The following is a 21,390-nucleotide window of genomic DNA, read 5'->3' as shown; positions in this document are numbered from 1 at the left end:
ATAATTTTTATTACTCAATAAAAATAATTACCCCAGCGTGTTGTGTCTTACATTTTCAAAAATTGGCACATTGCCATGTCATACTGTGTCCTGTCACGTGTCTCGTGTCCATGCCCGTGCTTCTTAGATTATGGGCATATGTTTTGAAGACTTTTTGTAGTAATCAGTAAGGTACTACTTTTTTGGACTCAATCCCTTTTTTGTAAGTTTAGGTTTTTCTTGGTCAGTTGTTTTCTTCCTTTTGGTGTGTTCTTGTTTTATCCTTTCATTTTTCTGAACAAAGACTTGTTTTCTTATTCCAATATAAAATAATAAGTAAGAAGCACCTTTTCTCTGTTTCTTGAGTTGGCTTTCTAATAGATCTCCAATTACGAAACTGTATCAATGTAGGGAGTATCGGAGATCTAGTTAACGTGCAATTGTGTTAGACCCAACAATTTTGTTCAGTTAGGAAGGTTGACTTGTGAAATTCTTTGGGGAGATATAGGGAAGATTAATTTGGGTGAGAGAGATAGAGGAGAGGTAGGAAGCTTTGGAATTTCATTTGCAAGTACCTTTAGCTTTAATGCACTACGTTGATTTCAGTAACTTTCTACATCTGTCTTTGGTTTTATTAAAAAAAATAAAGAAATAAATTGACATAGTACGCATTTTTCTCCCTTTTTTGTAGAACGCAACTACAAAAGAGAATGAAACACTTTTAGCTGTTGGAACTGCATATGTGCAAGGGGAGGATGTTGCTGCAAGAGGAAGAGTACTTTTATTTTCTGTTGGAAAAGATGCTGATAATTCACAGACCTTGGTACATTGTTTCTAAACTTTCTATTATTTGTTTTACTATGTAATTATTAATCTATGTTTTTTTGTTTTTTTTTTTGGGTTAATCTAGGAACATAAATTTTGAAGGTTGCTATCTGAAAACTTTGGAAGTTTCAAATTCAAAACATTCTTTCATTGTTTGCTCGTTGATATTTCAACCTTTGGTTCTTAACTTATTTCAGGTTTCAGAGGTTTATTCGAAAGAATTGAAGGGTGCTATTTCTGCTTTGGCCTCTCTGCAAGGTCATCTATTGATAGCGTCTGGTCCTAAAATAATCTTACACAAATGGACTGGTGCAGAGTTGAATGGCATTGCATTTTATGATGTTCCACCCTTATATGTTGTGAGCTTGAACATTGTACGTTCTACTTTTTCACTGCACTTTATCTCTTAGTTATATTTATGATATTTACATGTTAAATCTAGGCATATGTCTTGAGTGTTGCTATTAGTGTCTAACTAATCCAAGCATTGTTTATGGCCCATGTGTTGAAGTTTTTGAATGGGAAGGAAATTTATGTTGAACATACCTGAGCTTTGAATCCTATCTTTACAGATAGTGCCTCTTTCAAGAAAACTTAATCTATCATGCAAGAATTTACTTATTGGTACTATTACTCAGTAGTTTGTCTCTCTTAAAAAATTTTTGGATATGCAAAAAAGCGGTAGAAATAAATCTAGAAATATGAAAAGTTTTACTATTCACGTGGATGATGTTCCAGTCTTACATTTCCCGGACTTCAAGCCTGTCTTAGTGTGTGTATGGGAACTGCTGCAGGTCAAGAATTTCATACTTCTTGGTGATATACACAAGAGCATTTACTTTTTGAGTTGGAAAGAACAGGGAGCTCAACTGAGCTTGTTGGCGAAGGATTTTGGTTCTCTAGACTGCTATGCAACAGAATTTCTGATTGATGGAAGCACTCTTAGCCTTACTGTTTCTGATGATCAGAAGAATATTCAGGTACGTTTCTTATTTGAATATTGCTCTCCCTTTCTTTCCTGTGTAAACTACACTTTACAATAAAGTAACATATTTCTTGTTTGTTTATTCAAATATTTTATATGTATACCACAACAGATATTTTATTATGCACCTAAGTCAACCGAAAGTTGGAAAGGGCAGAAGCTTCTATCAAGAGCTGAATTTCATGTCGGTGCTCATGTGACGAAGTTTCTACGGCTACAGATGTTGTCTACCAGTTCAGACAAAGCATGCAGTACAGTTTCTGACAAGACCAACCGCTTTGCTTTGTTATTCGGCACCCTTGATGGAAGTATTGGTTGTATTGCGCCTCTTGATGAACTCACATTTCGAAGACTGCAGTCATTACAAAAGAAGCTTGGTGATGCCGTTCCCCATGTTGGTGGTTTAAACCCAAGGTCTTTTCGCCAGTTTCATTCAAATGGAAAGGTTCATCGACGTGGGCCAGATAGTATAGTTGATTGTGAATTACTGTGCCAGTAAGTTGTCTTAAACCTTCTCAGTTGACTCATATATTCATTGCTTTAGACGTTAGACTAAATGTGAATGAAATAAAAAGTGACCTATAGACGTCTAATACCAATGTAGTTAGTGATAAATAAATTTACATTCGAAAGACGTTGGAATTAGAAACAAGATCTGAACTTGACTTTACTTCCTGCTTGCTTGTATTCTGTGGTTAATACCTCAATTATATTCCCATTGTGGCAGCTATGAGATGCTACCGTTGGAGGAGCAGCTTGAAATTGCTCACCAAATCGGGACAACTCGTTCGCAGATTCTCTCAAACTTGAATGACCTCTCTCTGGGAACAAGTTTCTTATAATTGTACGAGATTTATAGATTGTATAGCCGTGTATTACAATTAAGTTTGCGTATTTATTGTAAGATTAGTTCAAACAAATCATGCACTGCCTCATTCTCTGCCCTTCAAGATATTTAAATTAAGTTAGAATGAAAAAGGAGAGAGCGAGAGAGAACTGTTGTATTTATCCCAGTTTTGTCGGTTCCCAATGCTGTATTTTAATGCACACTATAACTTAATTTTCTAGTCATACAAGTACCAAGAGCCCTAGGACAAGAATATATGAAAGTTTTCTTATACTATTCTAATATTGTATCTGTACTACTTGATGCTTTGCCTCAAAGTTATCCATCAAGTATCCTTAGTTGTAGTTTATCCGTAGTTGTAGCTTAACTTGTGGAAATTATTTTAGAAAATAAAACTTCTGAACAAATATTTGCAAATTTAGTAAAATATCATAGATGACCACAATAGATCAAGATAGTAATAGTAGTCTATTATGATACAAATAAATGCAAATAATAGTTTATTTTGGTCTATTACAGTTATCACAGTTCGTCGTAGACTAATTTTGATATTCTATTGTATTTTGTCTATACTTTTGTTCATTTTGCTATATTTAAAAAATAACTCTTTAATTTTTTTGCTCAAACAAATGTAAGAGCAAGAAAAGTGTCGAATAGTGATTTCTTGATTTAAGTTTTCTTATTGTACATAATAATTAACTTTTCCCACCCTCCGTTCCTTGCCTAATTAGGGAATCTCCGTCCTGGATGGATCCCGGCAAAAAATTGGACATCTCTAAATGTAATCTTAGTCGATTTATTTTTAGGTACTGTTTTTTTTTTTTTTTTACCTTTATTTCACAATAAAGATGGTTGATTAAATTGTGGATAGACTTGATTCTATGTTGTGGTGGATTATTGATACTGGAGCAGCTTGCCATATGACTTGCAATTTTAATTTTTTGACGTGTTTGACTCATTAAATTTAAATGTTAGTGGAGTTGGGTTGGTATATTTTATCAACTCATTCCAATTCCTTTCAATGTTTTCAATATTTCGTTCATTGATTTCTAGTTACAAGTATTGTTGCCACATTTTGGGAACCAGCTTTGACATCCACTTTAACATGTCCAACTTTGGTGACCAATTTCAGGCTTTTACGACAGGTTTAATGACCAAACCTGACAACTAATTTTGAGGTTCGGCAATCACTTTGATAATAACTCCAATACCAACATCGACGTTCAATTGTACGCTTTGAAAATCAATTTGATTACAACTTTTGTGACACAGTGTCAACAACCAATTTCGAGCTCCAACAATCACTATGATGACAATTTCTGTAGTGACCATCACATTGCCAACTCCAACAATCAATTATAGGCGCCAACATCCATCTTGGAAAACAACCCATATGACTAACTTTGACAATCGATTTTTGGCTTCGACAACCAACTCTGATGACCAATTTTAGTCAATATTTTCTTTCCGTGTTTAACTCAGACGTTCTATGATTGTTAAAATGTATTGTAGGGTTATTGATTATATAAATAATTGTACTTTTGTCTACTTTTAAGTACAATAGTCATAAAATGTAACAAATAAGTATTAAGAATTTAGAAGAGTATGTATGTATGTATTAGAATGATGGAACAAAAAGTTAAAGAAAAAAAAAAGTAGAAAAAAACAAAATAAAAATCATAAAATAGAGATTTATTTTCTATAGCATTTTCTAGAAAAAAAAAATGAAAATGGAGATTTGTTCTTTATAATTCACTAAATTGGAGGAATTAAAAGTGAAATTGTTGAAAAAAGTACTGATAAAGTTGAGGGAGGAGATATTTCATTGAAAAAATTAATAACAAACGACAATATAGAGTAACAATAGGAAGAAGACTAATAATAAGAAAAACATGATGATGAAACCTATGGAGAAAATTTAGAATAAAAGGTTTTTATTTCTCTTCCATTTTCCATTTTATTTAACTATATTTATGTAGAAAAATTTAGGTTAATTATTGTTCTTGTTCATTAAAAAAAATTTAAATAAAGAAAAACTTTTAAAAAATTGCAATTCATATTTTATTCAAACAAAAACAAAGATAGGTTGAACTATTAAAAAAAGGTACTAAAACATAAATAGTAATCATAAAAACTAACTACGAAAGAGTTAAAGAAACATTACCATATTCCCTTGACATATGAACTCAACCCTTAAGAACGCTTGAAATAGGGGTTTTTTATAGAAATACAAAAAACCGATAAAATATTTACGGTCAATCGAACAATTTCAAAAACAAAAAAAGTCCACAGGCCCACAATGGAAAATACCAAAATACCCCAGTCAACACACGATTAATCGATCACATACGCACGAGTAATATTCTTCTAAACGATCGTATATTACAATCTAAATGAATGATCTATGATCTTTTAGGTCATGATACACGATCATGTAATCTTTTTAACGATTGGAAAAAAAAGCTTTAAATTTAAACGATCGTGTTGATCATGGAAAGCAATCGTGCTGATTATGATAATCAATCATATAGTCCAATGTAAATGATAGTTAAAAACTTCAAATTTAACGATTGTGTTGATCATGCTAAACGATCGTGTTAACTATGGTAAGGGATCATTTAGATCATGTCAACACGATCATGTAGTTTGCTTTAAACGATGGAAAAAAGACTTTAAATTTAAACGATCGTGTTGAATGTGATAAACGTTCATGTTGATCATTAAAAATGGTATTTTAACGATCTTGATATTCTTGAATATGAGGAATATGAAGAAGAATATTGAAACAATCGTGAAAGAGCTTCAAAAAATCTTGTCGAAAATGATAAAGAAGAAATAGGAGATTTAAATAGAAGAATAAATTTGTTTAAAATAGAAGAAAGAAAATCTAGAAGAGATGAAAAAATCTAGAAAAGAAGAAATCACAAAAAAAGAAGAAGAAGAAAGAGAAACGACGAATCGTCCGTAAAATTCAAGGACAAATCTGGAAATTATGAAAATATTTTTCCGACTCCAAGGACTTTTGTTTTTTGTTATACAGGATGTAAATATTTTTGGGTTTTGTTACATTTATGTAAATTATCCCTTGAATGAAATACACTATCTTTCTATCATTAACTCATGTATGTTATGTGCTTAATATGATTATATGTTGATTTTATAAGTGTTCAGTGCCCTATTGATTTAGTAGCCCATTTGAAGCATGTTGATGCTAATCAAAGTGAAACTAAACTTAAAAGAAGTTAAGGATGAAAAAGGTGGATCTTAATAACAAATATGTCCATAGAAGCGCAGCTCTACCCTCACTTCGGCGCTTTTTCTTAAGAGCTTCACTTTGGATGCACAGGCCTAGGTGCCACGTGCTCTGAACTCAAGATTTCAAATATCTACCTTAGATGTTGCTCGTTCATTCGGGTTAGCACTATGCTTTGACAACACCACAGTGATTAGTCAAGGCGTTGCGGTGCCTTTACAATTTTCTATACATATCCCCTTTCTATAATTGTTTGGGGAGACTAACATTACCCGATTAAGACATAATTTTTTAAATTTCTTTCTCTGTGTCAGAACACATTTACTACGTTAGATGAACGATAGAAGATTTATGTTGTTGATCATGTGTATTTTCTTGCTAAAGAGGTATAACTTAGCTTAGGTTTAGATTATTGAACTTCTTGTCTTCTTTTAAAAAAATTTATTCTTAAACATTGTGATTCTTTGAGTATGAATGTTATTTTGATTTTATTCTTCAATACTTCTTATGTGAATGATCTTACAAACCTACCATGTATGTTTGAATGATTGCTTTAGAATTTCGCTTCTAATTATGTGTAATAATTAGGACGAGTCCCTTAGAAGCAACAAGTTAAGTGCTGGAATTTATGTCCTAAAACTCGTAGTTTGTAATTTAAAATCATCTTTTATTCAATAAAGTTGTTATTGAGATTTTGTTACTAAAATTAAATACTATAGTCTTGAATTCAATAAACTAAGATCACGAGGCTATCTTGAGTAAATTGGAACTTTATGTAAAGGCATAAGCATGGATCAGATTTAAGTATATAACCTAAATGGTCTATAGTATCTAAATAAAGGTTGGACGCCTTATTCAGGACACTATGGTTGCATCTTGCTTTGTAGTTAGTACAAACGATGTGATTCTAAATCGTTCATGTAGAGATATGAAAGTAGGGTCATCCTATGTAAAGGATTGAACTATGAAATAGTCACTTTTACGTTATAACACTGTTTACTGTATAAAACTTTTACGTTATAACTATTTCAATTACTAATGACCTAGGCAACTTGATCTTAATCTTGAGCTAACTGTGAACTTCTGTTCACACGAGATTATCTTTAGATCTGCATTGATGAGGGCAGCTCATCAGCGCTAACCCAATAAGCCTCCCATTTTAGAGGTAAGACCAGATGGATAACTATGGAGATAAGATACAAGAAGGAATTCACCCCTACCCACTTTAGGGTTAATAAATAGGTTGTTCCCTTAATGACTAAATCCAAGTCTTAAATAAGGGGCCTCACCCTCTCATTGGCTCGAGAGGAGTTCAGTTTATAGGTTTGACCTTAAACCAATTCTTTAATAGTACTACAAGAAGCGAAGGGACTTCCGACGCAATAAAACGTCAGGAAAAGTGATAAAAACGTCAAGTAAAGATATCTCGACGTCGTTTCCTGCATCAGGATCATCGTTGGAAGAAATGCATAGGGAGAAGTATTCCTAACGTATCACCAGAAGGCATCGGGAATAACTTTATCCTGACGTCTGATTTGTCAACGCGTGCCACGCGTCAGGAATAGTAATTTTTGACGTCTTTTTATGTGTCCAGAATGATTTCTCTTGACGTACTTATAGTCGACGTCAGATGTGCGTCAAGAAAAACTATTTTCGACATGTCGTATACAACATATTCCCAATGTTGTTTGCGTCGGGAATTCCTTTTTATATGTATTTTTTTAATATTTAAATTTTTATTTTTTTCCTAAAATATTTTTTTCAAACAAGTTCTCTATTTTGAGAAGTAATCACATTTGTTTTGGATTAAATTAAAGAAAATTCAAAATAAATTAATAAATTACGAAATACGAACACAAATTGAACAAAAAAATTTAATGTTGAGAATACGAAAAAGTTGAAAAAACATAATAGCGTTCATAATACAAAAAATATAGTATTCAATATACAAAGAAGCGCAAAGAAAGTCATACGTCTTCTAATGAGCCTCGTACGCACCATTCTACACCCTAGGTCCTACAATGATACAAAAGTAGCTAAGTTTAGTACATATATCCATATCGTCACTGTATACTATCATTGCAAAAATTTAAGAATAATGGAGACATATATACGTACCGCAAAGTTAGGGATCATGTGGTGGTCCTTGTTGTGCCCGAGTCTAATCTTTTATCAGCTTTTGCATTTGTTCCACTTCTGAAGCTAACGCTTGGTGATTTCTATCTTGCACTTCAATCCATTCCAAAGCTTCATTAAGTTTAGCTTGTAATTGAATCTTTTTTTCTATGGACTGCGGACATGACGTCGTGGAACTGCTTACACTCTTCGTCTTCCAGACCTTCGGCTTGGGTCCCCAACCAAGGCCTTTTGAATAGCCTAGTCATCTACCCAACACCTAATCACATATCTCATCCCCAGAGAGCAGTTGACTACCTTCTGGGGTAGGTTGGGACTGGAGTTCCAACCTTTGATTCTGCAACAATTTTGAAAACTAAGTTAGGTAACGCAAAAAGAGGATAATTAATAAGGGCATAAGTGTTGTTTCAATAACTTAGATGTGCATCATCTGCGGCTTGTGACATGAACGTCTCGGTTCAAACGTGTGTTTCTCGAAATAACTCCATACGGTTGGTCGGTTCCTCTTTTTTCTCAGTAAGCTCGTGTTGTCATTGTAGAAACGACTTTGATCCGTTGCTATGATTGTAAGACTGCTTTTGTCTAGCAGCTTTGTTCGTCTGTGATTGCTTCTACATGAAAACAATTATATTGTTTAGTTCTTATACATATTAAAAGTTGAAATCATAATTAATCATGACAAATGGTTCAATTGTTCATCTGGAATGCACGGCTCATGTAGTGGTCGCAGAGGAAGTGTCAATCCTCATCACGTCCCACCAATATGTTGGGTGGGTTGGCACGAGCTTCCTCGAGGTTGCTGTACTTTTTGAAATGTCTGTGATAGTCGGTCCGAAACTCTTTAAAGGTGCTGAACATCTGATGCTCAACAAACCTATTCATTGCTTGATCATTGAAATCAAGCACAAAAAGTCGCTACACATTACAAAAATAACACATTAAATTGGTTAACTTAGATATGTTTCAAATGAAATCATAAATGTGTAGTGGACTTAATTACCTAGAGGTCGCCCTTGACGACCTCAATGTATTCTCTGCCAACGCCCGCCCACTTAAAGCAACGGACGGAAAATGTCTTTCATACGCACACGTCTATCGCCTGGCTGAAATGAATGACATGTGGGGAAATAGACTTCTCCACTCCAGGGGCGATCGTCATCGGAATGTGCCCATTGACTGCAACGTAGCACTCTAACTTTAAGATTGAGACTGCACATGTCTCTTAGGAATCGGAGTCGCAGGTGGTTGAGTAGACGACCCTGCTCAATAAATTATAATAACATATAATATTACAGAAAAAAAACATTAAATAATCCTAAGTTAAAATGTAGAAAATTATTAGACTCACCTGAATTGTCGCCCACCGACGACGAACCTCCCGCAAGGTTATCTAAATCGTCCTCAAACTCGAGGAACATAGCGTTTGTCTCAAGAAAATTATTTCGTGGGTATGACGACGACATAATGCCTATGGACATAAAAAACAAACATTCAATAAGCATATACGAACACATAGCTAGAATCAAAATATATAAACTATAATTCATCGTCGTCACTTGCATGTGAAAAGTGTTTATCCACATCGTCGATAAAGTCATCAATGATATGACGCACAACCGATCTTTCAACAATTGTGGGATCAACGTTAGTCCTGCATAGAGTTTCATCCTCGATGTGGCCATCCATTCGATGGCTAACAATCACTACAAGAAATCGGAGTTTTCCCAACGTCGAAACAGACGTCGAAAAAAAGGACGTCAGGAATAAGCCAATCTTTCGACACACACGATAGGACATCGAGAGAAACAGGTATTCCTAACACAGAGCAGACGCGTCGTGAAAGACGGGTCAGAGAAAACACTATTCCCGATGGGAAGCACAATGCGTCTGGAAAAAAGTGTATTCCCGACGTGTTCAGCATGCGTCGGCCAAACGATGTCGGGAATAAAGCCACATTAAATTCAAAATATCCCTTATTCTCGATGCACTTTACATGGCGTCGGGAATAAGAGGTATTCCCAACGTGTTTACAATGCGTCGAGAATGGGTTTAATGAGCGTCAAGAATAAGGGTATTCCCGACGCCTTAAGTGGGATCTTCCGACGTTTTCGTGATGCGTCGGGAGATCCCATATATAATCGTTTCAGTTCTATTTTACACAGAACTGAAATCGAAAGGAAAAAGAGAGAAATTAAAGAGAAACGATCCGTCATCGCCCGTTGTTCATCGTCACCGTTCATTTCGTCGTCGTTGCGGTCCCTTGTCGTCTGCCATCTTAGGTAAGTTTAAATATAAGTTTGTTTAGGTTTAAATATAAGTTTTAGGGTTTTTCTAAGAAAATTATTTTAGGATTTTGTTTTGGAATAGATTTTTGTTTGTTAAATGTAGTTTTGTATATAATGTGTGTAATATTGTTGTGGTTGAATTGAAATTTGAGGGGTTCAGGGTTTAGGGTTTATAGTTAAATTGAAATTTGAAGGGGGTTATACTTAAATTGAAATTTAAAGGGGGAATTACTAGATAAATTAAAATTTGAAGGGGGGTTACTAGCTAAATTTAAATTTGTAGGGGAGGTTATGGTTGAATTCAAATTTGAATGAGGGACCGGGAGGGGGGGGGGTTATGGTTGCATTCAAATTTGAAGGGGAGTTTATGTTTTGAATTGAAAATGTAATATGTGTGTTAATATTTGTTTTGTCTATCCTGCAGTTATGGTAGTCTATTTGTGTTGAATAACTTTGTTGTTGATTTGAGATGGCTATCCTGCAGTTATGGTAGCCTTTTTTCTTTTGAATTTGTTTCTGTTTGGGATGGTTTCAAGGGATGGTAGTAGGATAGCTTATAAGGAACGTTGTTGGAAGCGGTTTAAACGATGGGAAGATTTTGAAGTATTTTGTTGTTAATAATTAGGTTGTGTTGACTATCCTGCAGTTATGGTAGCCTCTGTAGTTTAAAGTTAGTTATTGAAAAATAGTGAAATTTTAGGGGAGTAAGTTATAGATGTGAGAGAGTGAGAGAGATGTTTCTAATCGAACCTATTTATGTTTTAGGGGATGGACAAGGGTTGGATGAAACCTAGAAATAAGTTCTCCCTTGAGTATAGACAAGGAGTGACCCAACTTTGAGAATTTGTCAAGTTTCACGTTGATGCCTACGGACGATTAAGGTGTCCATGCAAGAGATGTATGAATTTAAATTGAAGCTCTTAGAGGGTGTGGAATGACATCTACTGACTATTGGAATATCCCCTACTACACAGAATGGGTGTATCATGGAGAGTCATTAAGCTTTAGAGGTACAAAAGCTTTGAGGAAGGAACTAGTAGTAATACTTTTTTATGAAGGAACTAATAGTAGTCAATTTAATGGAGAAGGTGATATGTTTGGTATGGCAAATGATTTACAAGCCCTTATTGAACATGAAGAGGAAACAGAGGAACTTCGTTTGGAAGATGAAATGTAGATGAATGTTGGGGTAGATATAGATGAAGATAGAACAAACAATATATTTCAGGACTTATTGAATGAAGCACGTAATGAGTTGTACCCCGGTTGTTCTGAATTTTCGTCGTTGAATTTTTTGGTTAAGTTGATGCATGAGAAGGTTCTAAATGGTTGGAGTAACAAGTCGTTCGACATGTTAGAACTCTTAAAAGCAGTGTTTCCAATGTGTAGTACTATTATCCCTAGTTCATTTTATAAAGCAAAACGAAAACTTCGTGACTTGAGCTTGGGATATGGGACTATTCACGCGTGCAAGTATGACTGTGTATTGTATTGGAAAGAATTTGCTGATTTGCAACATTTTCCTACATGTGGCGAGACTAGGTACAAGGTTCATCATAATAGAGGGAAATTTTTTTTACATAAGGTATTGCGCCATTTTCCTTTGATACCGAGATTACAGCACTTGTTTGTATCGCAGGAAGGGTCTGCTGACATGAGATAAACGTGTTGAAAAAAATGATGTGTTGAGACATCCAGCTAATGCAGAGGGGTGGAAGCACTTTGATTCTGAATTTTTTGATTTTGTTTCTGATCCACAAAACGTGTGTTTGGGCTTGACTTCAGATGGGTGTAACCCATTTGGTCAAATGAGTACCTCGTACAGTATGTGGCCTGTTGTGTTACTTCCTTACAATTTACCACCATGGAAATGCATGAAAGAGACAAATTTCTTTATATCACTGCTCATACCCGATCCTATATCTCCTGGTAGGGAAATTGATGTGTATCTCCAACCATTAATTGAGGAATTGAAAGAGTTATGGACTTTTGGGGTGCATACGTATGACTCTCTTACAGGTCAGTTCTTTCAGCTATATGCAGCCTTGTTGTGGATGATTAATGACTTCTCGACGTATGGTGACCTATCAAGGTGGAGTACAAAGGGGTACCGGGCATGTCCTATATGCATGGGTGATAGATCGTCCTTCGGGATACGAGGTAGAATATCTTTCATGGGACATAGACGCTATCTTCTAGAGAACCACGTGTGGCGTAGGTCTAGGCTACATGATGGAAGGGTAGAGCGTAAGGCTCCTCCAGTGGTAGATGAGCAGGCTACTCAAAAGACCTTGGTTGGAGACCCAAGCTGAAGGCCCGCAACACAACAAGTGCAAGTAGTTCTATGACTTCTTGTTCGTCGTCCACACAAAAAAAGATTGAATTATAATCTAAACTTAATGAAGTTTTGGAATAGATTGAACTGCAAGATAGAAATCACGCAGCGTTAGCTTCACAAGTGGAACAAAAGCAAAAGTTGATAGAAGACTTAACTCGGGCACAGCAAGGACCACCCCATGATCCCTAGCTTTGCGGTACGTATATATGTCTCCATTATTCTTAAATTTTTGCAATGATAGTATACAGTGAACATATGAATATATGTACTAAAGTTATTTATTTTTTAATCATTGTAGGACCCAAGGTGTAAAATGGTGTGTACGAGCCTCGTTAGGAGACGTACGACTTTGTTTGCAATTTTTTGTATTATGAGAACTACATTTTTTGTACTATGAACAATTATGTTTTTTAAACTTATTAATTATCTTTTTTTTTAATTCATGTTTGTATTTCTTAATTTATATTGAATTTGTAATTTTAATTTAATCTAAAACATCGAGAAAATATTTGAGCAATCCAAATGTCGTTATTTCACAAAAATAAAGAACTTCTTTGAGCAAAATATTTCAGGAAAAAAATTAAAAATTACATATTTTTAAAAAATACATATAAAAAGGAATTCACGATGCAACGAGACGCCGGAAGATATCATTCTCGATGCTACAATATGAGTTGACAAAAAATACGTCGAAAGAGGCATTCTCGATGTCGGCGGTTCCGTCGTCAAAAATAGCGTAGAGAGAGGTATTCCCAGCGTCGTCGACGACGTCGAGAAACACGATGTCGAGAGAGGCATTCTCGAAGCTGTGTTGTTCACGCGTCGACGATGCCTCTCTCGACTCAGTTTTCTCGACGTACGGCCTGACGCAACGAAAAACGTTGGCATATCCTTTTCTGGCGATTTTCTTACTTTTCCCGACGTTTTTGTGCGTCGAGAGTACCCCCATCTCTTGTAGTGAATGATTTCTACTACATTAACGTGCTCATTCTCAACATCCTCCACTTCTGGCATGTCCATTATACGCTTATTTTGGATGACTTGCACAACTTTCCAATTAATATTTTTTGGGTCATCTAGGTAAAAAACTTGATGAGCTTGAGTCACAAAAGTTATAGGTTCCTTCGCGTACAAAAAATGGGACGTGTTGATATATTTGTACCACAATTCAACGTGTGTTCTTTGACTTTTGTTTATGTCAGTGTCATACCACCGACACTTAAATAGTCATACATTTCTAACGGATAATGTACATGCAACAGTTCATCTAGAACACCGTAGAAATTATTGTCGTCACTTCCATTTGCATCGCTTTCACCAATGTTGCACATGTAGGACAATGTTGCAAATCAGCAAACTCTTTCCAATACAATATACAGTTGTACTTGCACGCGTGAATAGTCTTGTATCCCAAGTCCAAATCACGAAGTTTTCGTTTTGCTTCATAAAATGAACTAGGGATAGTACTACTACACATTGGAAACGCTGCTCTTAAGAGTTCTAACAACATGTCGAACGACTTGTTACTCCAACCATTTAGAATGTTCACATGCATCAACTTAACCAAAAAATTCAACGATGAAAATTCAGAACAACCGGGGTACAACTCATTACGTGCTTCATTCATAAGTTCTGAAATATGTTTGTTCTATCTTCATCTATATCTACCCCAATATTCATCGACAGTTCATCTTCCAAACGACGTTCCTCTGTTTCCTCTTCCTATTCAATCGAGGCTTGTAAATCATTTAGCATACCAAACATATCATCTTCTTCATTAAATTGTCTACTACTAGTTCCCTCATCAAAAGGGTTACTACCAGTTACTTCCTCAAAGTTTTCTGTACCTCTAAAGCTTAATGACTTTCCATGATACACACATTCTGTTTAGTAAGGGGATATTCCAATAGTCAGTAGATGTTGTTCGACACCCTTTAATGAGCTCCAATTTAAATTCATACATCTCTTGCATGGATACCTTAATCGTCCGTAAGCATCAACGTGAAACTTGAAAAATTCTAAAAATTGGGTCAATCCCTCTCGATACTTAAGGGAGCGCTTATTCCTAAGTTTCATCCAACCCTTATCGATTGTTTAAACCCCTAAAACATAAATAAGTTTGATTAGAAACATATCTCTCTCCTCTCACATCCATAACTTACTCCACTGAATTTTCACTAATATACAATCTCTCATAATTTTCACTAAAACTAACTTCAAACTACAGAGGCTATCATAACTGTAGGATAGCCAACACAACCTAATTATTAACAACAAAATACTTCAATCTTCGCATCCTACCCACCCCATCCAACAACGCTACCTTACAATTATCCTACTACCACCCCTTCAAACCATCCTAAATAGAAACAAATTCAAAATAAAATAGGCTACCATAACCGCAGGATAGTCATCCTAAATCAACAACAAAGTTATTCAACATAAATAGACTACCATAACTGCATGATAGCCAAAACAAATCTTAACACATACTACAAAATTTTTAATGCAAATAAATTCGATTGCTCCTCTCAAATTTTTAATTCAAACCCCACTCACTTCAAAATTCTATTCAACCCTCCCCTATTTCAAATTTTCAATTCATCCCTCCACCCCTTTCAAAATTTCAATTAAACCCCCTACTTCAAAATCTAAATTCAACCCCCCACTTCAAAATTTCAATTCAACCCTAAACCCGCTTCAAAATTTAAATTCACCCCCCTTCAAATTTTTAATTCATCCTTCACCACTTCAAAATTTAAATTAAAACAACCCTCACTTCAAATTTTTCATTGAAACTCCAATTTTTATTTAACCCACTTCAAATTTTAATTCAACAACATTCAAAGTTTCGATTCAACACATATTCAATACAACAATACATTTCACAAACAAAAATCTATTCCAAAACAAAATCCTAAAACAAATTGTTTTTAGAAAAAAAAAACCCTAAACTAAACCTAAAAATTAACGATTTTTAACTTACCTCAATGTATGGCGGTAGACGGCGGCAAGGAACGACGACGGCGAGGGTAACGACAACGAGGGCACGACGGCGAATCCTTTTTTCGTTTTCACTTCTCTCTTTTTTGTTTTTGTTTGCCTCGTTTCGGTTCTGTGTTTCATAGAACTGAAATAAAATTTATAGGGGATCTCCCGACGCAGCTCGAAAACATCAAGAGATCCCACTAACGGCGTTGGGAATGCTCTTTATTTCCGACGCTGTTTCTGACACACAACAATAGCATCGGGACTACTCCTTATTCTCGAGTCGTCCCCGAAGCATGATGCATGGCGTTGGGAATACATGTCTGCCATAATTAATGTGGTTTAATTTCTGACGGTTCTTTCTCGACTCATACACGACGCATCGGGATAACATGTAATTACCAACGCAGGTCCCGACGCATGATACATGGTATCGGGAATATATGTCTGACATAATTAATGTCATCTATTTTTTGATGCATCGTCTATGCATCGAGAAAACATATAATTCTCGGTGTTCATTTTACAATGTCAGGAATAGAGTTTTCTCTCGATGTTTTACACTGGGAGTCGAAAGATCCTGTCATTTCCAATGACTTTTCTGTCGACATCTTTCTCTTCGTCGGGAGAACCCCAATTTCTTGTAGTGATCAGTAGGACTTAAGGAGCAAGATGTAGTATTGGGGGTAAAACGATATTTTAACCCTACCAATGCTACAAACAACCTGTGAAGGATTAATGAACTTATCATGGTTATATTAGGTGCACACAAATATATCTATAATGAGAGGAGTGCAACTACGGGTGTTTAGTGGAATGATCCATTAGTTAACGAATGTTGATAAGCTCAATCCAAAAGAGTTTAGGTAGTTAATCTCAAATTGTTGGAGCCCATGATCAATAGGTCCATTAGGTTCCTCTACTAGCTAATATGAAATAAACTTGAAACAATATGTTGGAATAATTCGAATTGTTCAAATTAGGCAAAGAGAGAGAAACCAGAGAATATATATGATATAGTCATCGATTATAAGTTTGGGATAAAGCCTTGTGTTTAAATATGGTTTAAATATAAAAAAATATGAATGTAGATTCATATTTGAAAGGTCGAAAATGATGGACATAGTCAAAGTTAGAAAAGGTCAAAATGTTGACTTTTAACTTTAAAAAATCGAACTTTGACCGACTTTATATTCAAATTTGATTTAATTTTCGTAAAAAATAAATGAGGATTCATGCTCAAGAGGTTGGAATTTTTCAAGAAGAACAAAATGTTAAGAAGTCAATGTTTGACTTTGACTTAAATGGTTAAATGACTATTTTACCCTTTGACTAAAGTTAGAAGAAAAATCCAACATTTTATTGGATAATCTCACTAACTCTCAATGGGCTAAGTGGATGCTAGATGAAGAAAAGCCATGTAGAAGGAAATAAGGGCTTTCGAAAATAACCAGACTTGAGTTAAGAGGTAAGAAAGCACTTAAATGCAAATACGTCTATAAAATTCAATATCATGTAGATAAAAAATTGAATGACTCAACGATCGTCTACTAATTTTTATAATGATCAAGTTGAGAGTAGGATACAAGTTTTTCTTGTATTTTAGCAACAAAAAATTGGCAACTACATCATATGGATGCTAACAATATTTTTCTCCATGGCAACTTTAATGAGGATATTTACATGAAATTACCACCTGGCTTTACTCCTAGAAACACTCTCGGTATGGTGCGTGTCATTTCAAGAAGTGTCTTTATGGCTGAAGTCAAACTTCAAGGTACTGATTTGCTAAGTTTGCTACTTCACTCAAGAAGAATAAATTCTCACAGTCTTATTCGACTACTCCTTTTTGCGTTCCATCGAGGATAAATGCAGCTTAATATCCTAGTAAATGGTAATGATCTGATTATCTCTGGTAATATTTCTTCTGTTGCTTCATTAAAGAGATATTTGGGGTGAATATTTTCATATGAAAGATTTGAGCATTTTGTAATATTTTATTGACATAGATCGAGGTTGCTCAAAATATAGAAGACATTTTTCTTTGTCAAAGAAAGTACACTATTGATATAATTTCATAAATTAATCTATTAGGCTCTAAACCTATAAAAAATTTAATTGAGTAAAATTCTTGTGTAACACTAACTACTAACCTTTGATTGACAAATCCTGAACCATATTTGCATCTAGTAGGACATCTTATACAGTTGTCTTTTATACAACCTGATATGACTTATATAATGAAAACTTTGGCTCATTTTATGCATGTACCACAACAAGAACATTACGATGTTATTGTTCTTACAGTTCTTTACTTGAAATGTAGTACAGTCTTAGTGAGAAATTGCTTACTATGCATTTTCATTATTAGCAATGCTTCAAAGATATGTCCTGCTAAGCTCTAATTGAGCGACTTAATAGGCGGCTAGGATGAAATGATGCAATAAAAGATGCATGTCCTACCTATGTGTTGGTGATTTCTTGTTCTTATACATGAAGTACAAGTTTTCCTCTCTATTACCCAAGTATACTCTGTATAATTTAAGTATGCACAAATATGTTTTTCCTAATTATATACACCAAGGTGCAATTTAAGGTGCAAGAGGGACATGGCGATGAATTGTAATGAATTGAGAAGTCATATACAAGCATGAAATGACAGAATATTTAACTAATTAATTACAATATACTGTGCATTAACACTTCGAGACGATAAGAAGCATCTATTAACTTCAGAATTAAGGCGAGCGTCTTCTCGGGGCCTTCACTATACTTGATCGCCTCTCTGGATTCAAATACTTAAAGTTAAACTATGATTTATTTCTAGTCAAATTGTATGCACGATAAGCAATTTATAATATTTTAAGGCAAGCATCTTTTCGGTGCTTTCGCCGCATATATTAGACATGTCTGTAACTTATGCTAAGAATGAATTCAGCGATGAGATTGTGTTTCTACAATCTCTTTACCGTCTGATTAGTTAAAGGCGGGCTTTCACATGTCAAGTGATCACAATCAATATACTTATCTTTTCCTTCGAATAAAACAAGGTATTGACATTCATGTTTAGCTAAACAAAACTCATAATGCATACATCAAGATTCTCTAATATTAATAACACTTTACATTGTTCATTAACTAATTAAATGAGATGAAAGTGATAAGCCAAAGAAATGTATTAATATCATAACTAAAACTTTAGGTCTCTCGACCATAGACTCAATATTACAACTTAATACAAAAGAAATATAAAATGGAATACATAGAAATGAATGGAACCTTAGAATATGATTTCTCATATTCTTTGACTCTATTTTTGCCTATTGTGATGAGGAGAAATGGTAAGGGAAGCTCTTTCTCTTTTGTTCTAAACTCTCACTTAAAACTTTAAGAAACAAAGAGGGAATGAAAGATTGAGCTTGCTACCTGGCATTGAATTTCGCACACTCATTTTTGAAGTAAACGCCTCTATTTATAACCGAGGGATGATGTGACAGGACATTGTACGCTTCATTAATTCCTCTGATAAAGTTGTATCACCACCGTAAATGTCCTTTTGTCCTTTTTTTGACATTCGCGCTAACCAATTTTGTCTGTTAGTGCTACAATCGCATAGCTTGTTATGGGCATCGCCTTGTTGGTTGTGCACATCTCCTCGCCTGACATACTATTGTCAGGCTACACTTCTTTTCACTAAAAATTTTGTGATAAGACAAATAAAACGCGACAAAATAGGGATAAAGTTCTTTTGTAGTCCTGGATGCACAACTTAATCAATTCTTCTACTTTTTTTCACATTTTCTTCCCATCTTATGCATTAAGACTTCATTATTTTACATCAAATGCTAAAATAACTTGTATTTCTACAAGTTATCAAATGTCCAAATTTAAAATAATGTTTTTCCTCAAGCATCATTTCAGATTTCTAAGAATTCATCCATTTCGCAAGCTTCGCTAAACTTCTCAAAATGCATTCTAATTCAACTCACATTCTGAACGTCTCATACTTTCCTCGCCTACTCTTCACTTGTGAAAATATTTCTAGATTCTTAAAGCAGCAAGCTTAAGTCTTAAAATACCCTTGTTCATTTTCCAAAAAAATCTTATTTTCAATTTTAAGAAATGGTTATTGTTTCAAAAATTCTCAGTTCCTTTCTTTTTAGTGGAGAACCTCTTTTATTAATTATTTACGTTTGACATTGAGTGAGAAATAATAGGTACTGTATGAGTCTGTTTATCTCCTCAACTATAACTCTTATCACCGCTTATTTACTTTACTGATAGATTTCTGAAACTTTGATTCTTTTTTTATTTTTATTTTTATTTTTGGTTGAGAGGTGACAACATTGGACTTTTTTATTTCAATTGAATTTAAAGAAAAAAATAATTTAGTTTTTTTTAAAAGTGGTAAGTTCACAACGCCAGAAAAAAAAGTTATTTCGAACGCTTTAGCTCAGACCTCGCACACCCCTAAATTTAGAATGCAACAAGACCCTCACTGCAAAAAAATGAATTATAAGATGAACTTAGAAAAAATTTACAGAAAAGGTTTTCGGTAAAGCTTGCTCGCTTAAAAAGCACTAGAAATATTTACTAAGTATGTTTCACTAAGAAAAGTTTTATCATCCGATACAAGTTGGTGTAGACAACATAAATATCAACATAGAAGTTACCCTTGCGAACAAGAAAAAAAAGATACAAAGAAAGCAAAAATGAAAGTGCGTGACAAGAAAAGGTATAACGCATAAATGGAAATAACATTGTATAAATATTGATTAAGAAAGTTCATACAGAATTACAAAAGAACAAAATTACAAAGGGCGAAATAATTTTACAAAAGGATAGAAACACCCCCTAAATTTAATTTTCTTAATAGAAGTCAGGGTCGCCAACATTTGTTTGTTGAAGAGGTGGATAAGGTGCTTCTAACTCAGGCAGGATGATAGGCTAAGGCACACGGTGGACAAATACCACGTGGGAACACTCCATGGAAGCTCTGAACTGTCTATCAAGCTGCCCTCCTATCTACTACATCCTTTCAAACTGCGTGATGATCAGAGAAGTGAGATTGAAGACCGTAGATAACAACTGGTCTTGGTTCCTTGCCATCTTTGCCAACGACTCTTGCTGTTCGATTAATAACTATTTGAGTTTAGCATTTTCAGCTTGTACTTTTTCTAACATTATTGTCATTGCATCATGCTCCGTGCTATGGACCATTTGCCCATTCAAGACTTGTTCAAAATAATCAAAAGTTGGCTTGCAAATGATTGATACAATGTAGTCATAAAGATCTTTGTTTCCATTCTTTGCAAAGGACTCTTCTAGATCTTGGCCTTAGGGAGGGATGAGCTTGTCTCGCCAACTATGCCAAGGTTAGTTTGTTTTGCCTTGGAGAGTGGGTCCTTAAAAATAACTCGTGTCTTATTATCTTGCGACTTATTTATAATGGTTGCATCTTTTCTCGTCTCGTCCCCTTTAAATAAGACAATAATGGGTACATTCTCTTGCTGAACGGCCTTTGGATTAATTAAAGGCTTATCGAGATCAGGGCGTGACAGATCATTATTTTTGGACAATTGGTGGGAGGGCAAAATAAGGATGGGAGACACAGATTTTTGTCGCCTGAGAGAGTTTTTAGGGAGAAGGGGAAAGTTGTGTTCTAGAAGGGATGGGGATTTGGAAGGCGAGGGTTGAGGGGTGGTGGTTTCGGGATAAATAGACAGTTTATAGCTATATTGTCTTAGGGAGATG

The 21,390-nt window shown here is 34.8% G+C and overlaps 1 protein-coding gene across 4 annotated transcripts in view; it reads left to right on the top strand.

Moving 5' to 3' along the window:
- The window catches only part of LOC103485885 (cleavage and polyadenylation specificity factor subunit 1), a 50,806-nt gene extending 47,888 nt beyond the window's left edge, over positions 1-2,918 (top strand). For all 4 annotated transcript variants that reach the window (XM_008443628.3, XM_017044023.2, XM_051085473.1 and 1 more), the window contains 5 exons: positions 671-802; positions 1,002-1,178; positions 1,599-1,784; positions 1,902-2,284; positions 2,517-2,918. In XM_008443628.3, coding sequence (XP_008441850.2) covers positions 671-802; positions 1,002-1,178; positions 1,599-1,784; positions 1,902-2,284; positions 2,517-2,631 — 993 coding nt within the window. In that variant the 3' untranslated portion in view covers positions 2,632-2,918. The remainder of the gene's footprint in view (positions 1-670; positions 803-1,001; positions 1,179-1,598; positions 1,785-1,901; positions 2,285-2,516) is intronic.
- Positions 2,919-21,390: the final 18,472 nt, after the last annotated feature.

Source organism: Cucumis melo, chromosome 5, assembly GCF_025177605.1.
Source record: "Cucumis melo cultivar AY chromosome 5, USDA_Cmelo_AY_1.0, whole genome shotgun sequence".
Lineage (NCBI taxonomy): Eukaryota > Viridiplantae > Streptophyta > Magnoliopsida > Cucurbitales > Cucurbitaceae > Cucumis > Cucumis melo.
This window is presented reverse-complemented; position numbering and strand designations above follow the sequence as displayed.